Source organism: Uranotaenia lowii, chromosome 1 (assembly GCF_029784155.1).
Source record: "Uranotaenia lowii strain MFRU-FL chromosome 1, ASM2978415v1, whole genome shotgun sequence".
NCBI lineage: Eukaryota > Metazoa > Arthropoda > Insecta > Diptera > Culicidae > Uranotaenia > Uranotaenia lowii.
Window position 1 is genome coordinate 90,582,039 of NC_073691.1, and position 18,148 is coordinate 90,600,186.

The window sequence follows — 18,148 nt, forward strand, 5'->3', positions numbered from 1 at the left end:
CGTCGAGCGATAAACCGGACCCTACGTTGTGTTAATTTTAAGCTTTCCGGATCAACTCAATTCGAAACTAACGTTTTGCGCAACGGATTTTAAATTTATTTGACCGAGACAACAAATTATGTTCTAGACTTTACATGCTCGATTTATTCTCAAAGACTTCTCGGTACAGACTGACTAAGCGGAAACTGCTAGACAATCTCGTTCCTACCCGCCGACCCTCGTTGACAGACAGTGCGCGCTTGTGTTGGTGCAAGCGATATTCGCAACTGTCAGTTGATGGGGTTCGGCTATCTAGCTCTACCTAGAGATTACACCGCAGGAGCGGTTTTTTAGCAGTGGGCGCAACATACCCGCCGCCTTGAATACGATTCAACACACAAATACTAACATGAATTGTTTACAACTTCTCATCTAAACGAAAACATCATTCTGGAAATTCTTAACTATCTCCTAAACATGCAGAGAGAATTTGATTATTTCCTAGGATAAACTACACTAAATTCGCTGCTATTTCCTCTGCTGGTTGGTTGCTGGTCGCTGGACATCCTTCTGCGTCGGTGGTGGAATCGGAGAACGGCAGCAAGCAGATTTTGGTGACTGGTCGTGTGATGATTCCTTTCGCTGTTCGAAGCGAGACAACACGGACGATGTTGTCTTTTCCTGGTCGGACTGCTGTTATTCTCGCAAGAGGCCACCTGAGGGGAGCCTGCAACTCGTCTACTACGATGACCATTCGTCCCGGGGTGATTTCTTCGTTTCTGCTACGGTGCCTGGAATCTCGCTGAAGCTCGGCCAAATACTCGTCTCGCCAACGGATCCAAAACTGCTGGACGTGCTGCTGGAGCTGCTGATAGTGGGTCAGCCGATTAACAGGAACGGTGGAGACGTCTGGGTCGGGCAAGGCTGTCGCTGTGGTTCCGATGAGAAAGTGCGAGGGCGTAAGGATGTCGAGGTCTTCTGGATCATCAGTAATCGGGAGCAGTGGGCGTGAATTCATTATGGATTCGATTTCTGCCAGTACGGTTGCCATGTCCTCGAACGATAGTTTGGTGGGCCCGAGCTGGCGAAACAAATGCTTCTTGGCGACCTTCACTGCCGCCTCCCACAATCCGCCGAAGTGTGGGGCTTTCGGGGGAGTAAGGTGCCACTGTATTCCTTCGGAGGCGCAGACGTTCTCGATTTGGTCCCGGTCGTTCGTGTTCTTCAGCATCCGGTACAGTTCGATGAGCTCATTTTTTGCACCCTCGAAGTTTTTCTCATTGTCGGAGTGTAGGTGGGCAGGCTTGCCGCGTCGGGCGATGAAACGACGAAGAGCATTCAGGAATGTGTGGGTGGACAAGTCGCTAGCGAGCTCTATGTGGACGCCCTTCGTTGTGAAGCATACAAAAATGCAGATGTACGCTTTCAGCGCTGGTGCTCGGAAATGTGCTGGCTTGAGATAGAGCGGGCCAGCATAGTCAACGCCTGTGACTTCGAACGGTCTTCCTGGAACTACTCGCTGTGCCGGTAGTTGGCCTATTTGTTGTTGTACTGGTTCCGGATTCAAACGGGTGCAGCGAAAGCAATTGCGTACAATGCTTCGCACTAATCGGCGGCCATTCAGTGGCCAGAATTCTTGGCGAATCGTAGCGAGCAAGTGACGCCCGCCGCCGTGAAGGAGCTTGAGGTGGTTATATTGAGCAACTAAGCGAGTGAAGGGATGATTGATAGGGAGCAGGGCAGGGTGTTTGGTGTGATAGGGCAACTGGGACAAGTTTAATCTACCTCCAACCCTCAATATTCTCTCGGAGTCTAGGATAGGATTCAGCAACCGGATGGAGGACTTTCTAGACACATTTTTTCCCTTTTCTAGTTCTCGGATTTCATCGCTGAAGGCATCTTCCTGTGCTAAACGAGTGAGGCATGTTTTTGCAATTCGCAGTTCGTTGATTGTTAAGGATCGGCTGCGGGGAGGACTGGGCGATGATGGCGGATTCTTTCTGGCTTTAATCGCGGCTCGGATGTTGGAGAGGTAACGTAAGCAATAACCGGTAACGCACTGCAGACGGGTGTAGGAATCGTAGCGTAGGAACAGCGGGTTGATATCGTTCTTGATCTGAACAGTGGCTACGACTTCCCAGTGAACATTTTGGTCTGTATATTTCAGTTGTTTCTGAGATATACACACTTTTGTACAATCTGAAAAAGTTGTATAGAATATTCTATATGAGCCTGTACGTACCAAAGTGGAGGCAATATACGGACCAAATTTTGCTCACCTTGAAAATATAAAACTTTGTATTGCGTTTTCAACAATTTGACAGCAACTTTACTTTGCATAAAATCTTAGGATTGTACAACTTTCAACTTTACATTGCCTGTCTTACAATTTGATTACAATTTCCTTTAGCAGGTAGCCTGAGGTTTGTACAACTTTCTTCGCCATTTAATACAATTTATTGTTACTGTATCCCAAAGTAATTATATTTTACCTTATTACGATTTTACTATGAATCGCCGTGAACATTAATACAATAGAATTTAATGTTTACTGCGAAAAAAAATTGAACCAAACACAACTTTATGTGTCTCTTTTCGGTCAGTCTCGAACTCACAACGTTCCGATCCCTCTCCTTCGATACTTCCTCGGCGCCATTTCATGTTGATGCAAACAAACAAATTTGTTCATGTACAGTTGAGAGTGCCGTTTAAAAATCAGTTGATCGTATAAAATACCACTGACTGCATCATTTCGGACTCCAAATCTATTTATAGATGCCGTTTCTTGATATGCAACTTTAACCTATCTCATAGACGATTCTTTTACAATCAATAATTGTATTCAGCGCTGTGCGTTCTTAGCTAGCTATTTACTGTACTGTTAAACAATTCGACAATCTGCAGATTGTTTGAATTCCATAATACGATGTTCTTACAATTACTGTACGACATTTTATGGAAATAATATGTCATCATAGATCGCAAGCATGAAAGATTGCTTAATTGTACAGTGGGATATAATATTGAGTTTTACACAATTCTACTGCAATTCAAAACAACTTTAGTGATATTTCTATACAATTAACAAAATGTTATCGTTTATAATGAACTGTACAAATCATAAACGATAAAATATAATTTGGTTTAGTTACAACATGATGTTTATACAATTCCAATCTTAACTGGATGCTTTTACAATCTACAATAAACACTATTTTACGATTTCTGGGTTTCTGGATTCGTTTATCACAGAACCGGATTTTTTTAAGCGTCGCCTGTGTTTTTGCAAACGCCGACTGTATGTGCCACTTTTTTCATTTTTATAATTTTTTTTTTATTAAAACTGCCTTCATTTTTGCATCAAAATTTATCAAGGATTTCCAATTTTTGCAATTGTTGACATAAGATGATTACGATATTGCTAAGCATAGGAATTGCATTATTAACAATTATTTACCGATTAATTAAATCTCACTATGCGACTTTGAATGACATGTATGAATAGATTGTTTAAATTCCATTATACGATTTTCTCCCAATTACTGTATGACCTTTCATGGAAATAATATGTCATCTTAGATCGCAAGCATGAAAGATTGCTTAATTGTACAGTGGGATTAAATATTGATCTTTACACAATTCTACTGGGATTTAAATCAACTTTATTGATCTTTCTATACGATTTACAAAATGTTATCGTATATAATGAACTATACAAACCATAAACGATAAAATATTACTTGGTTTAGCTACAACATGATGTTTATACAATTCCAATTTAAACTGGATGCTTATACAATCTACAATGAACACTGCTTTACGATTTCTGGTTATCTGGGTTGGCGCGCTTCTAGTGCAGCTTCAGGTGCTCCTGGCAAATCGAACACAGGCCAGCTTGACGGAGGGAGAGCTAACCAGTTAGGTCCGTTGTTCCAGCATTCGGAGCGGAGTAATTCGTCAACAGTCATGCCGCGCGAAACAAAATCAGCTGGATTGTCGGTTCCTGGAACGTGTCGCCACTGCGAACCCTGGGTGTGATGATGTACCTCAGCTACTCTGTTCGCCACGTATGTCTTCCAGTTGTGTGGGGGAGCTTTCAGCCAATGCAGCGTTACTGTGGAATCCGTCCAAAAGTGGGAAGCCTCAATTTCCAGATCGAGGGATTTTTTGACGTGGTCGTAAAGGTGAGCGCCGAGAGCTGCAGCACATAATTCGAGTCGAGCAATGTTTGATTTCTTCAGTGGAGCTACTCTGGACTTCGAGACGAGTAGCTGAACTCTGACGTTGCCATTGGAATCTGCACATCGTGCGTAAACGCATGCCCCGTATGCGGCTTCGGAAGCATCGGTGAATGTGTGCAGTTGAACCTTGGAATTTGGCAGAAAGGCGTATCGTCGAACACGGAATGCGGACATTTTAGGCAAATCTTGGCAATAATTTCTCCATTTCTCTTGTAGGTGTGGCGTACTTTACCGCCGATCCCTTCTTACGTCAGCGCATCGAATGTTCCAGAACATTCTCATCGAGAACATTCCACATCCAGAACGCACGACGCTTGCGCCGGCCAATCAGCGACGCGACAATTGCGTCAGCCAATCAGCGACACTCAATTTCAGGTAGCAGCAATTACCGGCGACAGACAATAGCCGGCTACCAACAACAACAACAGCAGACGACAGTCGACAACGGAAGCAGACAATAGGGAACAACAATAGCAATAACATACAACCAACTGCATGTACAATAGCGTATACGACACATCCAATCTCTCACACACACATACACACCAAACAGTATAAATAGCAATAGTTGTACATAGAATATGAGTATTAATAAAGTTTACGTCAAACAGTGAACACGCATTTGTTAATCGATATCTGATAATTTGGACCCCCAAATTTTGGTGACCCCGACGTGATCGAAAAGAACCAACCGTGGCATCAGTAAACCAGTGCATCTAGTGGTGAAAAAAAAACTCCTGAAACAACAGCAGTGATTTTAGTGAAAAAAAAAACCCACCATGGCCCAGGACGGTGTGAATAGTGAACATTCAATAGCAGCGGAACCAGTGCTGATTTCTAAAGTCAGCTATCCTGCATTCGATCCAGACGACATCGAAACTTGGTTCTTGTGTCTGGAAGCCGCGTTTAGCGTGAATTGTGTCAGGAGCGACAGGAACAAGTTTCACACCGTGATTGTTGCTCTTGGGCCCCGATGTAAATTTGTGCATACCACAATTGCACAATGCACCGAATCTACGAATAACGACAAATACGAAACACTGAAATCCGCCGTGATTTCGCATTTCCGCCTCTCTGATAACCAGCGACTAACGAGTTTGCTTTCCGGAATGATTCTAGGTGACCAGAAGCCGAGCGTTCTCCTTTCGGAAATGCGCCGCCTGGGTGGTGAGGGGTGTTCGGACAACGTTCTTTCCAACTTGTGGCTCCGTGCACTGCCAGTCACAGTGCGTTCCATCATCGCAGCGATGCCAACCGCCTCATTGGACGAACAAGCGAAAGTGGCCGACAAGATTTTGGAAGTCCCGAGGAGTGATCCGCCATCCGTTCACTCCGTCGAACCGTCCGCATTGGAACAACGCATCGAGGGACTTTCTCGCCGTCTCGATCAGGTGCTTGGTGGAAAATTCCGCAGCCGTGAGCGGCCGACGTACCGAGATCAAACCCGATCTTCAAACCGTCGCTCACAAACGCCCTCCCGGTCAACAAGCTCCCGCCGATGGATATGTTGGTTCCACTACCGACATGGTGCCCAGGCTCAGAAGTGCGAGAAGCAGAGAGGAGACAACGCCAACGTGCCGTGTATATTCTACGACGGCAAGTTGAATGTGTACACCCGGCCTGCAAAAAATTAATTTCCGTGCAATCACCTGATTGCACGCAATTATCCGAAGCCTCCTTCGAACCAGCACAAGCCGATGTATCCAGCATCGAACTCAACAAGGACATCTTGCGTATCCACGTGCACGATCAGCAATCAGCACAACAGTTTCTAATCGACACTGGTGCTGATATTTCCGTGCTACCACCGACACCACGAGAACAGCTTCACCCTTCACCTTCTCATCGCCTCTACGCGGCAAATGGCAGCCCCATACAAACTTATGGCACCAAGCGGTTGCAATTGGACATCGGACTCCGCCGACCATTTGTGTGGATTTTCACTATCGCCGATGTGAAATCCCCGATCATTGGAGCTGATTTTTTGAAGCACTTTGATCTTCTGGTGGATCTGAAACGCAACAAGCTGATTGACAACCTCACCAACCTGCAAGTGAACAACATCAACGCTGCCTCCGAGCCAACGATAACCACATTTGATGTGAACTCGCCCTTCTCAGACATCCTGAAGGAATTCCAAGACATCACCATCCTGAACATGAACCATCACCCGACCAAGTCGAACACCGTCCATCAGATCATTACGACAGGCCAACCAGTTTTTTGTCGCCCCCGTCGGTTGCCACCAGACAAGCTGAAGGAAGCCAAAGAGGAATTCCGTTTCCTCATGGAGCAGGGAATATGCCAACCATCGAAAAGTTCCTGGGCCAGTCCTCTTCACATGGTACGGAAATCCAATGGCAAATGGAGACCGTGTGGTGACTATCGGAATCTCAACGCCATCACCGTTCCCGATCGTTACCCAGTGCCACATATACAGGACTTTTCCAACATCCTCTATGGGAAATGCATTTTCTCATGCATTGATCTGCAACGTGCCTACCATCAAATTCCTGTAGCACCGGAAGATGTACCAAAGACCGCAATTACGACGCCGTTTGGCCTTTTCGAGTTCAAATTCATGACATTTGGATTGCGTAACGCCGGTCAAACTCTCCAGAGGCACCTCCATCAGATTCTGGGCCACCTGGAATATGTTTTCCCGTACGTCGACGACTTATGCATCGCCTCCGCCAGCATCGAAGAGCATAAACGGCATCTGCGTCAAGTATTCCAGATCCTGAGGGAAAACAACCTGACCATCAACGCCAGCAAATGCCAAATCGGGAAATCTGAGGTGAAATTCCTGGGTCATCTCATCACTCCCGAGGGCATCAAACCAAACCCGAGTAAGGTCGAAGCTGTGCTGAATTTTCCTCAACCTACGACTGCCCGGCAGATGAAGCGATTTTTAGGAACAATAAATTTCTATCGTCGTTTCATACCCGGCGCTGCTGCCCAGCAACAGTTGCTCCAGCAAATGATTACCGGTAACATCCGAAACGACCAAACACCTCTGCAATGGAACGAGATCACCCTCGCAGCATTCCAACAGTGCAAAACAGCTCTAGCTAATGCTACTCAACTCGCTCACCCATCGGCCCAAGCGAAATTAGCATTAGACGTCGATGCTTCAGGAACAGCAATTGGCGCTGTTCTGCACCAAATCACTGAAAAAGGATGCCAGCCCCTCGCATTCTTTTCCCGCAAACTGAAAGAAGCCCAACGAAAGGCAAGTACATACGATCGTGAGCTCTACGCAATGTACGAAGCGGTCAAGTACTTCAAGGACACCCTCATCGGACGTGAGTTCTGCATCTACACCGACCACAAGCCACTCACTCACGCCTTTCATCAGCGCCCTGAAAAAGCGACACCAACCCAAACTCGTCATCTAGGTTTCATTAGCGAGTATACGACGGATATTCGGCACGTTCCCGGTGAGTCGAACAAGGTTGCCGATATGCTCAGCCGAATTGAAACCATCTCGACCACTAGCGAAACAATTGACTTCGAGCAAATGGCCACCCAGCAGGAAACCGATCCCGAGCTACAGCAGTATTTGCGATCCCCTCCAGCAAATACTAGCTTACTGCTGAAGAAGCTCAAGTCGCCTTTATGCTCACAACCGATCTACTGTGACATTTCCACCGAAGCCATCAGACCGTTTGTTCCGAAGGAATCTCGGCAAGCCATCATCAGGAAGCTTCACAATAATTCGCATCCAGGCATACGATCAACGACACGACTTGTCAGTGATCGATATGTTTGGCCATCGATTCGTCGAGATTGCAAAATTTTTGTCACACATTGCCTGCCCTGCCAGAAATCTAAGGTACACCGGTACAACAAAACGCCAGTTGTGCAAATTCAAACCCCATCGGATCGTTTTGCACACGTTCATATGGACCTCATTGGACCTCTACCTCCATCGGAAGGAAATGCCTATTGCCTCACGATGATAGACAAATTCACCCGTTGGCCAGAAGTCATACCAATCCCAAATATGACTGCCATCACCGTCGCTCGAGCATTCGTTAACGGCTGGATCTCAAGGTTCGGAGTACCAGTCAACGTGACGACTGATCTTGGTCGTCAATTCGAGTCGGAGCTCTTCCGTGAGCTGAACACTTTACTTGGAATAACGCATCTTCGCACAACGCCATACCATCCCCAGGCAAATGGGCAAATCGAGAGGACTCATCGCCAACTAAAAGCAGCGATTATGTGTCACCAAAACGCTAGGTGGACAGAGTCGCTACCACTCGTGCTCCTCGGAATGAGAACCGCCCTCAAGGAAGACCTCCAAGCGACGATCGCTGATCTCACCTATGGCACTTCATTGCGTTTGCCAGGTGACTTCTTCGTCGAAAATCAACTGAAACAACCGTCATCGGAATTCGTGGCCGACCTGAAAAAAGCCATGAATAAGCTGCAACCAACGCCTACGACCAACCACGCCAAGAATGCCACCTTCATCCAAAAGGATCTGCAAACCTGCAGCCACGTCTTCGTCAAGGTATGTGCCATTAAACCTCCACTCAGTCAACCTTTTGATGGCCCATACCGAGTACTTCGCCGGAAGAAAAAGGTATTCATCATCGACATCAACGGCAAGCGTTCGCCGATTTCAATTGATCGCCTGAAAGCCGCATTCATCGTACCCGACGAGCCTACATCTTCAACCAACTCAACCCAGCCTTTGGATGTCACCGATGACAGCACTCCTGCAGTTCGAACCCGTTCAGGACGCCAGGTCAAAATACCATCCAAATTCTGGAACCATTAAGGGGGGAGTACTGTGGCGTACTTTACCGCCGATCCCTTCTTACGTCAGCGCATCGAATGTTCCAGAACATTCTCATCGAGAACATTCCACATCCAGAACGCACGACGCTTGCGCCGGCCAATCAGCGACGCGACAATTGCGTCAGCCAATCAGCGACACGCAATTTCAGGTAGCAGCAATTACCGGCGACAGACAATAGCCGGCTACCAACAACAACAACAGCAGACGACAGTCGACAACGGAAGCAGACAATAGGGAACAACAATAGCAATAACATACAACCAACTGCATGTACAATAGCGTATACGACACATCCAATCTCTCACACACACATACACACCAAACAGTATAAATAGCAATAGTTGTACATAGAATATGAGTATTAATAAAGTTTACGTCAAACAGTGAACACGCATTTGTTAATCGATATCTGATAATTTGGACCCCCAAATAGGCTTTCTGGCACTGGATCGTCCCATCCACATGGTAGTAGCCAGAGCTGCTGCATCACCATCTTCGCTGTCACCACCACCGGAGAGATCAGTCCCATCGGGTCGAAGAGTTTAGCGATGGTGGACAAGATTGCTCGCTTGGTCCACGGTTTTTCGTTTGGTTCAACTTGCGAATCGAATCGAAGAAAATCGGCCTCGGGTTCCCAGCTAATTCCCAGCGTTTTTACCGTCTCGTTGGGGCCAAACTGCAGAGAAGAGTGTGTCCCAATTTGGTCGTCGTTCAAACCGTGAAGTACCTCGAGACGGTTCGAAGTCCATTTACGTAGCTCGAATCCTCCTTTCGATAGCAGCTCAGATAGTTCGTTCCTCAGACTTACGGCTTCTTCGATCGATCGGGCTCCTCCGATGAAATCGTCCACATAGAAGCATTTTTCGAGAGCCGCCTGGCCCAGGGGGTACGATGAACCTTCTTCTTTCGCTAACTGCTTCAGGGTACGGGTCGCGAGAAAGGATGATGGGGCCAGACCGTAGGTAACGGTGAGCAACTCGTAGGTCTGGATTGGAGTGTGGTTGGTAAAACGCCAGAGGATTCTCTGCAGGGGTGTGTCTTCCGGGTGTACTAGAACCTGCCGATACATTTTTGCTATGTCGCCTACGAGAGCAATTGGCAGTGTACGGAACCGGAGAATGAGCGTAAGCAAGTCGTCCTGCATTACAGGACCCACGCAAAGGGCTTCATTGAGTGAGAAGCCGGATGAAGCTTTTGAAGAGCCGGGATGGTGTGGCAGGTAATAGGATACGGGAGAGCGATCGTCGTCCGCGTTGACCAGTTTCATGTGGCCAAGGGAGAGATATTCCCGCATGAATCTGTCGTATTCCTCCTTGAGTTCCGGGTTTCTATTCAATCGGCGTTCCAGTAATTGGTACCGGCGAAGCGCGCTCGCTTTCGAGTTGCCAATCATGACGTTGAAATCAGCTTTTCGGGGTAAGCGTACCAAATATCGTCCTTTTTCGTTGCGTGTGGTGGTAGAATCGTACAGGGTTTCACAAAATTTCTCTTCCGCTGAATATGTGTCATTGATGCACAGGCTTTCGGTCGTCCAGAACCTTTCGATGATCTGCTCAAGAGAAACCATGGACACGACGGTTGTTTGTAGCCTTTTGTTAACCTCCTTATCACCATCGGGACCAACATACGTACCGGAACCTGATACTATCCACCCAAAAACGCTATCGACAAGGAGAGGAAGTCGATTGTCGATCTGTAAACGAGCTGCAGTGGGGAAGAAACCGTGAAAATGCCTAGCACCTAAGACAAGATCGATCGGTTGACTTCGATGAAAAGAGGGGTCAGCAAGTGAGATTTCATTCGGAAGTTTCCAGTCTAATTGGGATACGTCCTGTGCAGGGAGATTAGCGGTTACTTTGTGCATCACAAGAAAATTGGCATCGCAGAAGAAGTTGCTAGAGCGAGATTTAACTTGGGTAAAAATTGATTCTCGAACTGGTTTCGAAAGTTGACCTGCGCCCATAATTGTCACGTTTACCCTATGTCGTTTTACGCGTAGCAGCTGTGCCATGCGTTCGGTTATTAAGTTAGGCTGCGACGCGCTGTCCAGAAGCGCACGGGCTGGGTGAGGTTTTCCGAAGGCGTCGACGACATTAACGATAGCAGTCATAAGGAAAACGGTCTCGTTCGGCTGGCTTATGGGTGTGCTGCTTTCGATGTGTGGAACGATTTCAGCAGTTGCTGCGGATGTTTGCTGAGCCGGACCGGCTCGTGGGGAGGATGAATTTGTTTGGACTACCACAGGTGTCGAGCTGTTCGGCTGGTGTTCACTGTTGTTTCTCCTTCCTTCATCAGAGCGGTGAATGTGTAAAAGCGAATGATGTCTTCGACCACAGTGTCGGCAATTGTGGGTAGAGCAGTTGTGTCCTACCTGGTTTGGGAGCAGGCAGTTGATGCAGAAACCTTTGATGGTGACTATCTTCAGGCGCTCGTTGACAGGCAGTCGATGGAATTTCGAGCACTTTAGCAAAGTGTGTTGCTGATGACACGCCGGGCAGTTCCAATTCGTGGCTGTGGTTGACGAAAAAGATGAAAGACGCTGGTGGCTGATAAATCGTTTTGCGTGCTGCGGTGGCGCAACGATGTTTGAGCTTGACGGGTGGTGGTTGACCGATATTGATTCCAGCACACGGATTCGTCGTTGCAGAAATTCGATGATACAGGCGTAGTTCGGGTTCTCGATGGTGGACGCATGATCCTCCCAGGCCCTAAGAGAGTCGTCGTGCAATCGCGTACACAGTAGATGCTCCAAAATCGCACTCCAGCTATCGGTTGGCTCCCCCAGTTGATGCAGGATTTTCGTATGGCGCTCAAAATCGTCGACCAAGCTGTGAAGCGTAGCTGCTGTCTCCTTTCTCACGCGTGGTATGTCGAACAATGCCTGTAGGTGCCTCTTCTTTAGAAGGTACTCGTTAGCATACCGACCAGTAAGCATGTTCCATGCTAGATTGTAGTTAGCCGAAGAAATGGAGATCGATTCAACTAACTGAGCAGCTTCCCCCTTCAAAGCTGCCCTTAAATAATGGAATTTTTGTATGGGTGGTAGGTCGGGATTATTGTGAATGAGAGCGACGTATGTGTCATGAAATGGTAACCATTGCTCGTAGTCACCATCGAACTCGGGAAGGGAGATTGTGGGTAGCTTGATTCCAGAAAGATGTGTGGTTGAGAGAGAGGGTTGAGGATTTGGCGTTTCAAACGAAGTAGTGGCGGGCAATTTAGATACCAAGTCCCCTTTGACTTTGAACAATCTAGGCTCGAAATTAGCTCGTAATTCTGCATTTTGTGTCCTACCTTCTTCAGTCGCTTCGGTGTCCTCCAGTTCACCCTGCACCTGCTCTAGCGCTGTCCACATGGAGTCGAAGTACTCCAAACGTATTCTCACTTGTGGCTGGTCTCGTTGCTCGTCGTATCCATCGATGAATGCCTCTGCCCGACCCAGGGATGCGATCAGTGTGTCCCTCCGAGAAAGCAGCTGGGCTTTCTGAAGCTCGTGGGCCATCGTGTCACCAACGGTCGGCGAAGATGCTCGGAGAGATGATTCTGCAAAATGGGGACCAAAGAAGCTCCGAGGAGAAAGAAATAAACTTCTTGGACAGGTACTCACCTGGTCCAAGGCAATCAGTGCCTTGTACTATTGAATAATATAGTCAGCAACCATTAACCTCAAGTAACGAGGTAGTTGCAAGCCGGTTTTGATAGCAGTCGTTTCACCAACGGTCGACGAGGATTAATGCAGCAATAAACGGTCGATGGTTCTGCAAAAAGGGACCAAAGTAGCTCCGGGGAGAAAAAATAAACCTCTTGGACAGGTACTCACCTGGTCCAAGGCAATTCGTGCCTTGTACTAATATATTAGTTAGCAACCGTTAACCTCACGTAGCGAGGTAGTTGCAAAGTGGTTCGGTAGCCCAGTAGGTTTCGGCATGAGCGTCGCGGCTCGATAACGTACGATGGTTGTTCGCAAATGAAATTGGATGATCCGGGACACTACTTTGGAATCGTTCGTCCAACGGGCGTAACGGTGAGCCGGAACTAGACACGTGACTCAGTGACGTGGTTGCAATGTGTGTATTGCGACGAATGTTCTCGAACAAAAAATAGAAAAAACATCTAAAGCGTACCCGTGGGGTTAGCAGGACATCTTGGACAGCTACTAACCGTCGGCCAGAAGGATTAAGGCCTTGTATAATAAAATATTCATCTGTCCTCAAAGATGGCTGGCGCAAAACGTGGTCGAGTATTCTATTGATCGTAATGGCGACTTCCAGAACGATCCTGGTCACGGCACCATATGTACCGTCGAGCGATAAACCGGACCCTACGTTGTGTTAATTTTAAGCTTTCCGGATCAACTCAATTCGAAACTAACGTTTTGCGCAACGGATTTTAAATTTATTTGACCGAGACAACAAATTATGTTCTAGACTTTACATGCTCGATTTATTCTCAAAGACTTCTCGGTACAGACTGACTAAGCGGAAACTGCTAGACAATCTCGTTCCTACCCGCCGACCCTCGTTGACAGACAGTGCGCGCTTGTGTTGGTGCAAGCGATATTCGCAACTGTGAGTTGATGGGGTTCGGCTATCTAGCTCTACCTAGAGATTACACCGCAGGAGCGGTTTTTTAGCAGTGGGCGCAACAAATAGGTTTATTGGTTTTGTTTGGTTCAGGCATGAATTTTTATCTTCAACAATTACAACTGTTTAGAAAAACTGCTCAGTTTAAGGTCGAATCCTAAATGCTGTAGTGATTTAATATTTGCCTCACCCTGTTGTGGAGTACTCGCTGGTTTTTTCAGCGTCGTTGGTTCAGATGAACCCTCTGTGGCAGGTAGGGTTGGCCCTTCAAAAATCATAGAATCTTGAGAATTCGGGCAGTTGTCCAGCAGCGCATCCAGGTTGGTATATACCGCCTTCCCGATATTCAGTATAAATGTCATGCATGTCAGACAAAGTGGTATTGTTTTGATTTGGTCGTCCATCTGAGGTGTGGGGAAGATAGAAAAAAAGTATTCAAATATCGCGATTTATTGCTTGCGCTAGTTTACGCACAAAAATTACATTCAACACGAATTTTGCCCTACGATTTCGTACTTTTTCTATCATCGTCATTTAAGTACGTCTCTTGAAAACCAAACGAAAATACAATTAGTTTATTCTTAGTCATCGATGTAGATTTAGCAATATTTTGGGTTCAACAAAAAATAAGTGATATGGAGAGCCAACCATACGAATTTTGATAACAACCTGTAGAGTTTTTTATCCGTGCGAAACCTTCGTCAAGGGTAAGTTCAAGTTTCCCGAGTAGAAAAATATTGTGACAAACTACACAACCCAATTATTTGTGAATAGTTTTAAAACGATCTAGGACTTGTTGAGAAAACGACAAATGACATCGTAAAAACATTCCACGATTGTATATTGCAAAACTACAGTATATATAATGTGGCTTTATTACTGTTTAGAACTGTTAAATCAGTTGAATGGACGAGATTCTTACAAAATTTTGTTGAACAATCTGTTTCAGTTAGAGTTTCTAAAAACCCTTCATCTAGCCGAATTGCCGCATTTATAGAGGTTTACAAAAACTGAATAAAACAAAAGTAGAGGTAATATTTACAGAATTTGTAAAGCAATGGGCTAAGCCGATAAATCAAAGTAACAAACAAAAATTACGGTGATTAATCTCTTCATAAAATTAAAAAACTTTGGCCAAAAAGAAATAAAACACGACATCATAGCATCGGTGGTAGATCACTATCAGACTATCGACCATACCGTTTCGCATGCAAACCCCGCATGTAACGAAATGCGAAGATAACAAACTGAGAAGACTAAACATCGATAGATGCGTTTCTGAGTTAAAGGGAGCTTATCTGAGCGATCACATATCATCTTTTTGTTCGTCCGCACTGCAAGTTTTTCCTTGTGGGGCGGACCACGCTTGGCCTACTAATGTGTGGTGGTAGATGCAGCTCTATCTGTATCTACCGCTTCATAGTAGTAGGCTCGTGAGGAACAAAAATTTGATATGTGATGGTAATGCTTCTAAACAAATTCTACCCGCTCATTTTCACCATCTTTCATTTCTTCTAACCTTCTATCCATCTATATAAAAATTTCATAATCTTTAGATGTCCCTACTAAAAAGGACATCACTTTTCACCGCTAGGCCGATAAATCAATGTAGTAAATTTTACCTTTTTTTTTATTCCGTGCGGGTCTACATCACTTTATCAGAACAGGAAATAGAAAATGAAGTTTTTGGAAGAAATTTTACTATCCCAATTTTGGAATACTTACCGATTTTGTATGGATCTGCAATGCCGAATTGTAAAGATGTTCAGCCATAAAACTATAAGCCGATCGAATTTTGCAATGGTGGCAAGTTCGGCCGAGATTACCCGAAGTAGATGGTTCCATTTTTATTGGCAACATTTAAATTTGAAAATTCTTACACGGTTATTCTCGAATCATGTGAAACATACTCATTTGGCGGAACTTCTTAAAGGTGTTAAAATTACCCGTTATTGAGAACCAACCTATATATACAGATCAGAGGTGCCAGCTGTATTGATTTATCCCGATATGTCATGAATTTCAAGTAACAGTGCAGATTTTTCAAAAACTCCTTAATTGTGGCCGTCCACATACCACGTGGACAACTTAGGGGGGATGTATGAAAACTTCCACGCTTGGCCACGGAGAGGGGGGTAGAGGTTTGCGTCATGTCTACGTGGACACTTAGAGCACCTGTACCCGTGGTCTTTTCTTGGGTCTAATTTCTACAAGAATTGAAGCAAAGAAATTAGATCCGATCCAATGAAAAAAACTGGCAACTTCATTCGTGTTCCATTAACTGTCAAACGGTTTAGAACTGCGTCAAATTGGATTCAAATCTCATCAGTTTTGGATCAATCCTTATACCAGCTCTAAAAAAAGTTGAGTTGAAACTGGTGAATAAATACTAATATGTTTAAATCAAACTCTTAAAATTGCAAAGCTATCAGCCCTCAGCTTTGAGTTTGACTGGGCATTCGCAAAACTACTGACAAGCAAACTCAAAACAATTCCAACAACAATGAGAATTTCATTTTTTTTTTAGTTTTTTTATGCCTTCATTCGTAGCTACCCGAAATGCGGTTCGTCAAAAATGGCACGAATGGGATATTAGCTTGGAGTTAGCAGTTCGAACTCTGTTTTGAACCATAGGAAGGAGGAATAAGGGTGCCTAACTTTAAGTTCATAGAATCGAACAGTTCGTTACTATGTTTTGAACCTCGCGTCATACTTAAATTTGAGTTAAAAAAAAGGAGCGTGCATGGATTTTTTTTGGGTATGGAAAAAAATAACTTCAACACTGAGATCGATATCGATTCGGATCCGAATCCAGATCCGGTTGATTTCGTGCTCAGACGTGAATTTTGTTGAGTAGAAAAGTTCTAGAAATTTACCAAAAAAAGGCAGCAAAAATTGTAGCATTATAATTCCAAATACGCTTGAGAGATAAATAAATTTATTATATAGTCCAAAATACATTTATGATTTTTTTAAGTTATTTCCGGCTTTCTAATTTTCAGACCAATGTGCACTAACAGCCTGCTGATTTCGTTCTCGCACATACATACAAACTTCAATTAGTGGAATTCTATGCCAAGTTTTGGCAATTTTTTTTTATTTTCTTCAATTTGAAATAGAAAGTGTACGTTGTTTGGAGTAGGTTATAATTTTATATTTTTTGCCATGTTTTGATGTAACCAACTATCACTTACCCTACACTTCATTTTGAATATTCAATCGCTTTTAATATAAAATTACAAACGCTCTATTTTAATTTTGAATTTTCAATCATTCTTCATGTTATATTACCTACGCTCTAATTTAATGTCTTTAAGGCCTGTGATATACAACTCGCACTGAAAATTCCGTCATATACGATGCTTGATTTTATTTACATCTTTTTTTTTAATTCCACAGATTTTGTAGATTTTGTTTTATGAAAGCCCAAGCAGCAAGTAACAGCATGACAAAAACTTAAAAAATATGGGTTTGTAGCTGACTATTTTCCATGTTTTACAACAAACAATACAATAAGCCTTAAAAAAAATCAGATTGATGGAATTTATCCATTAGGCTTGACTTTTCTTGTAAAAATTATGGAAATTGTTATTTTTGACTTTACTATAATGTTTTTATCTCGTGTAACCTTCGTAATTTCAATTAATATTTTTCATCAAATATTTTTCACCCCAAAAATTAGACCAAGTTTACTAGAAAAGTTGCCATGCTGGTAAATATAGAAAAATATTTTTTTTAGTCGAAACCGTCGAAACAGAAGTCGAATTATTACTTCCAATGTATCGTTATTATCGCTAATCAAAACCAGATGGCGATGCATTTCGACCACTTAGGAAATTTCGGTCACTCAAATCCCTCCAACAACTTAATTTGAGTTCCTACACCCATAGAAGAGGTTACAGAAATCCAATGCCTTTTAAGCATATCTCTGTGCCGATAATGCTCTGAAATGTGCACTGTGCCGAAGACGGTATGTTTGAAAAACCGTAACTGGCATAAGGACACGGCTTCCAATCAAAATTATGCATGACCACTACATTCAAGCGAAACAATAAAAACATTTTATGGGATTTCGTTCCTATTGGATAATCCATCCCAGAAACAAGAAAATAAAAATAATAACCACAGCGCCGTAGGGAGATTCGAACTCAAATCACCAATTAAATCGTCTTGCCAGTCCGACATCTTAATCAGTGTACTATTTGAGCTTCATGCAGGTCGAGGGCTATTTGTCATAGGATTTCTGTCACCGATCAATCACAAAAAAAAACGCACGACGGAGGCTTCCCGGCGTTTGGCCTTCTTTCAAGGTAGGCCTTTGTCTTGCGATGGAATCGGGAAAGGGAACGGGAGTGAAGGAAACGGGAAACCCATTGAATGAGAACTGTGCTTTGCTTACTGCCTGCTATTACATACACACGATACATATACACAGCTGCTAAAGCCGGGCAGCTTGGCCGGTGTGGTTGTTTGCCGGTGAATTGAAGGAATGTTTTGTTGTTGCTTTTGCTACATACAGACGCACAGCTTAGCCG

At 44.5% G+C, this 18,148-nt stretch overlaps 2 protein-coding genes across 2 annotated transcripts; both read right to left on the reverse strand.

Annotated features, from left to right (window-relative positions):
- Nucleotides 1-490: 490 nt before the first annotated feature.
- Nucleotides 491-4,394, reverse strand: LOC129737614 (uncharacterized). Its single transcript, XM_055728775.1, has 2 exons — nucleotides 4,007-4,394; nucleotides 491-2,133 (listed from the first exon to the last, which is right to left on the reverse strand). The coding sequence occupies exons 1-2, from the start codon at nucleotides 4,392-4,394 to the stop codon at nucleotides 491-493; spliced, it is 2,031 nt and encodes a 676-aa protein (XP_055584750.1).
- Nucleotides 4,395-9,406: 5,012 nt separating this feature from the next.
- LOC129737615 (uncharacterized) lies at nucleotides 9,407-12,532 on the reverse strand. Its single transcript, XM_055728776.1, has one exon. The coding sequence runs from the start codon at nucleotides 12,530-12,532 to the stop codon at nucleotides 9,407-9,409; it is 3,126 nt and encodes a 1,041-aa protein (XP_055584751.1).
- Between the last annotated feature and the right edge of the window lie 5,616 nt (nucleotides 12,533-18,148).

What these genes read in the sequence shown, in the direction of transcription:
- LOC129737614 (XM_055728775.1), bottom strand. Translation starts at nt 4,394, where the DNA reads ATGTCCGCATTCCGTGTTCGACGATACGCCTTTCTGCCAAATTCCAAG. An exon ending in GGTACATCATCACACCCAGG is followed by an intron (nt 2,134 to 4,006) that starts GTTCGCAGTGGC and finishes TGAAATATACAG; the next exon opens with ACCAAAATGTTCACTGGGAA.
- LOC129737615 (XM_055728776.1), bottom strand. Translation starts at nt 12,532, where the DNA reads ATGGCCCACGAGCTTCAGAAAGCCCAGCTGCTTTCTCGGAGGGACACA.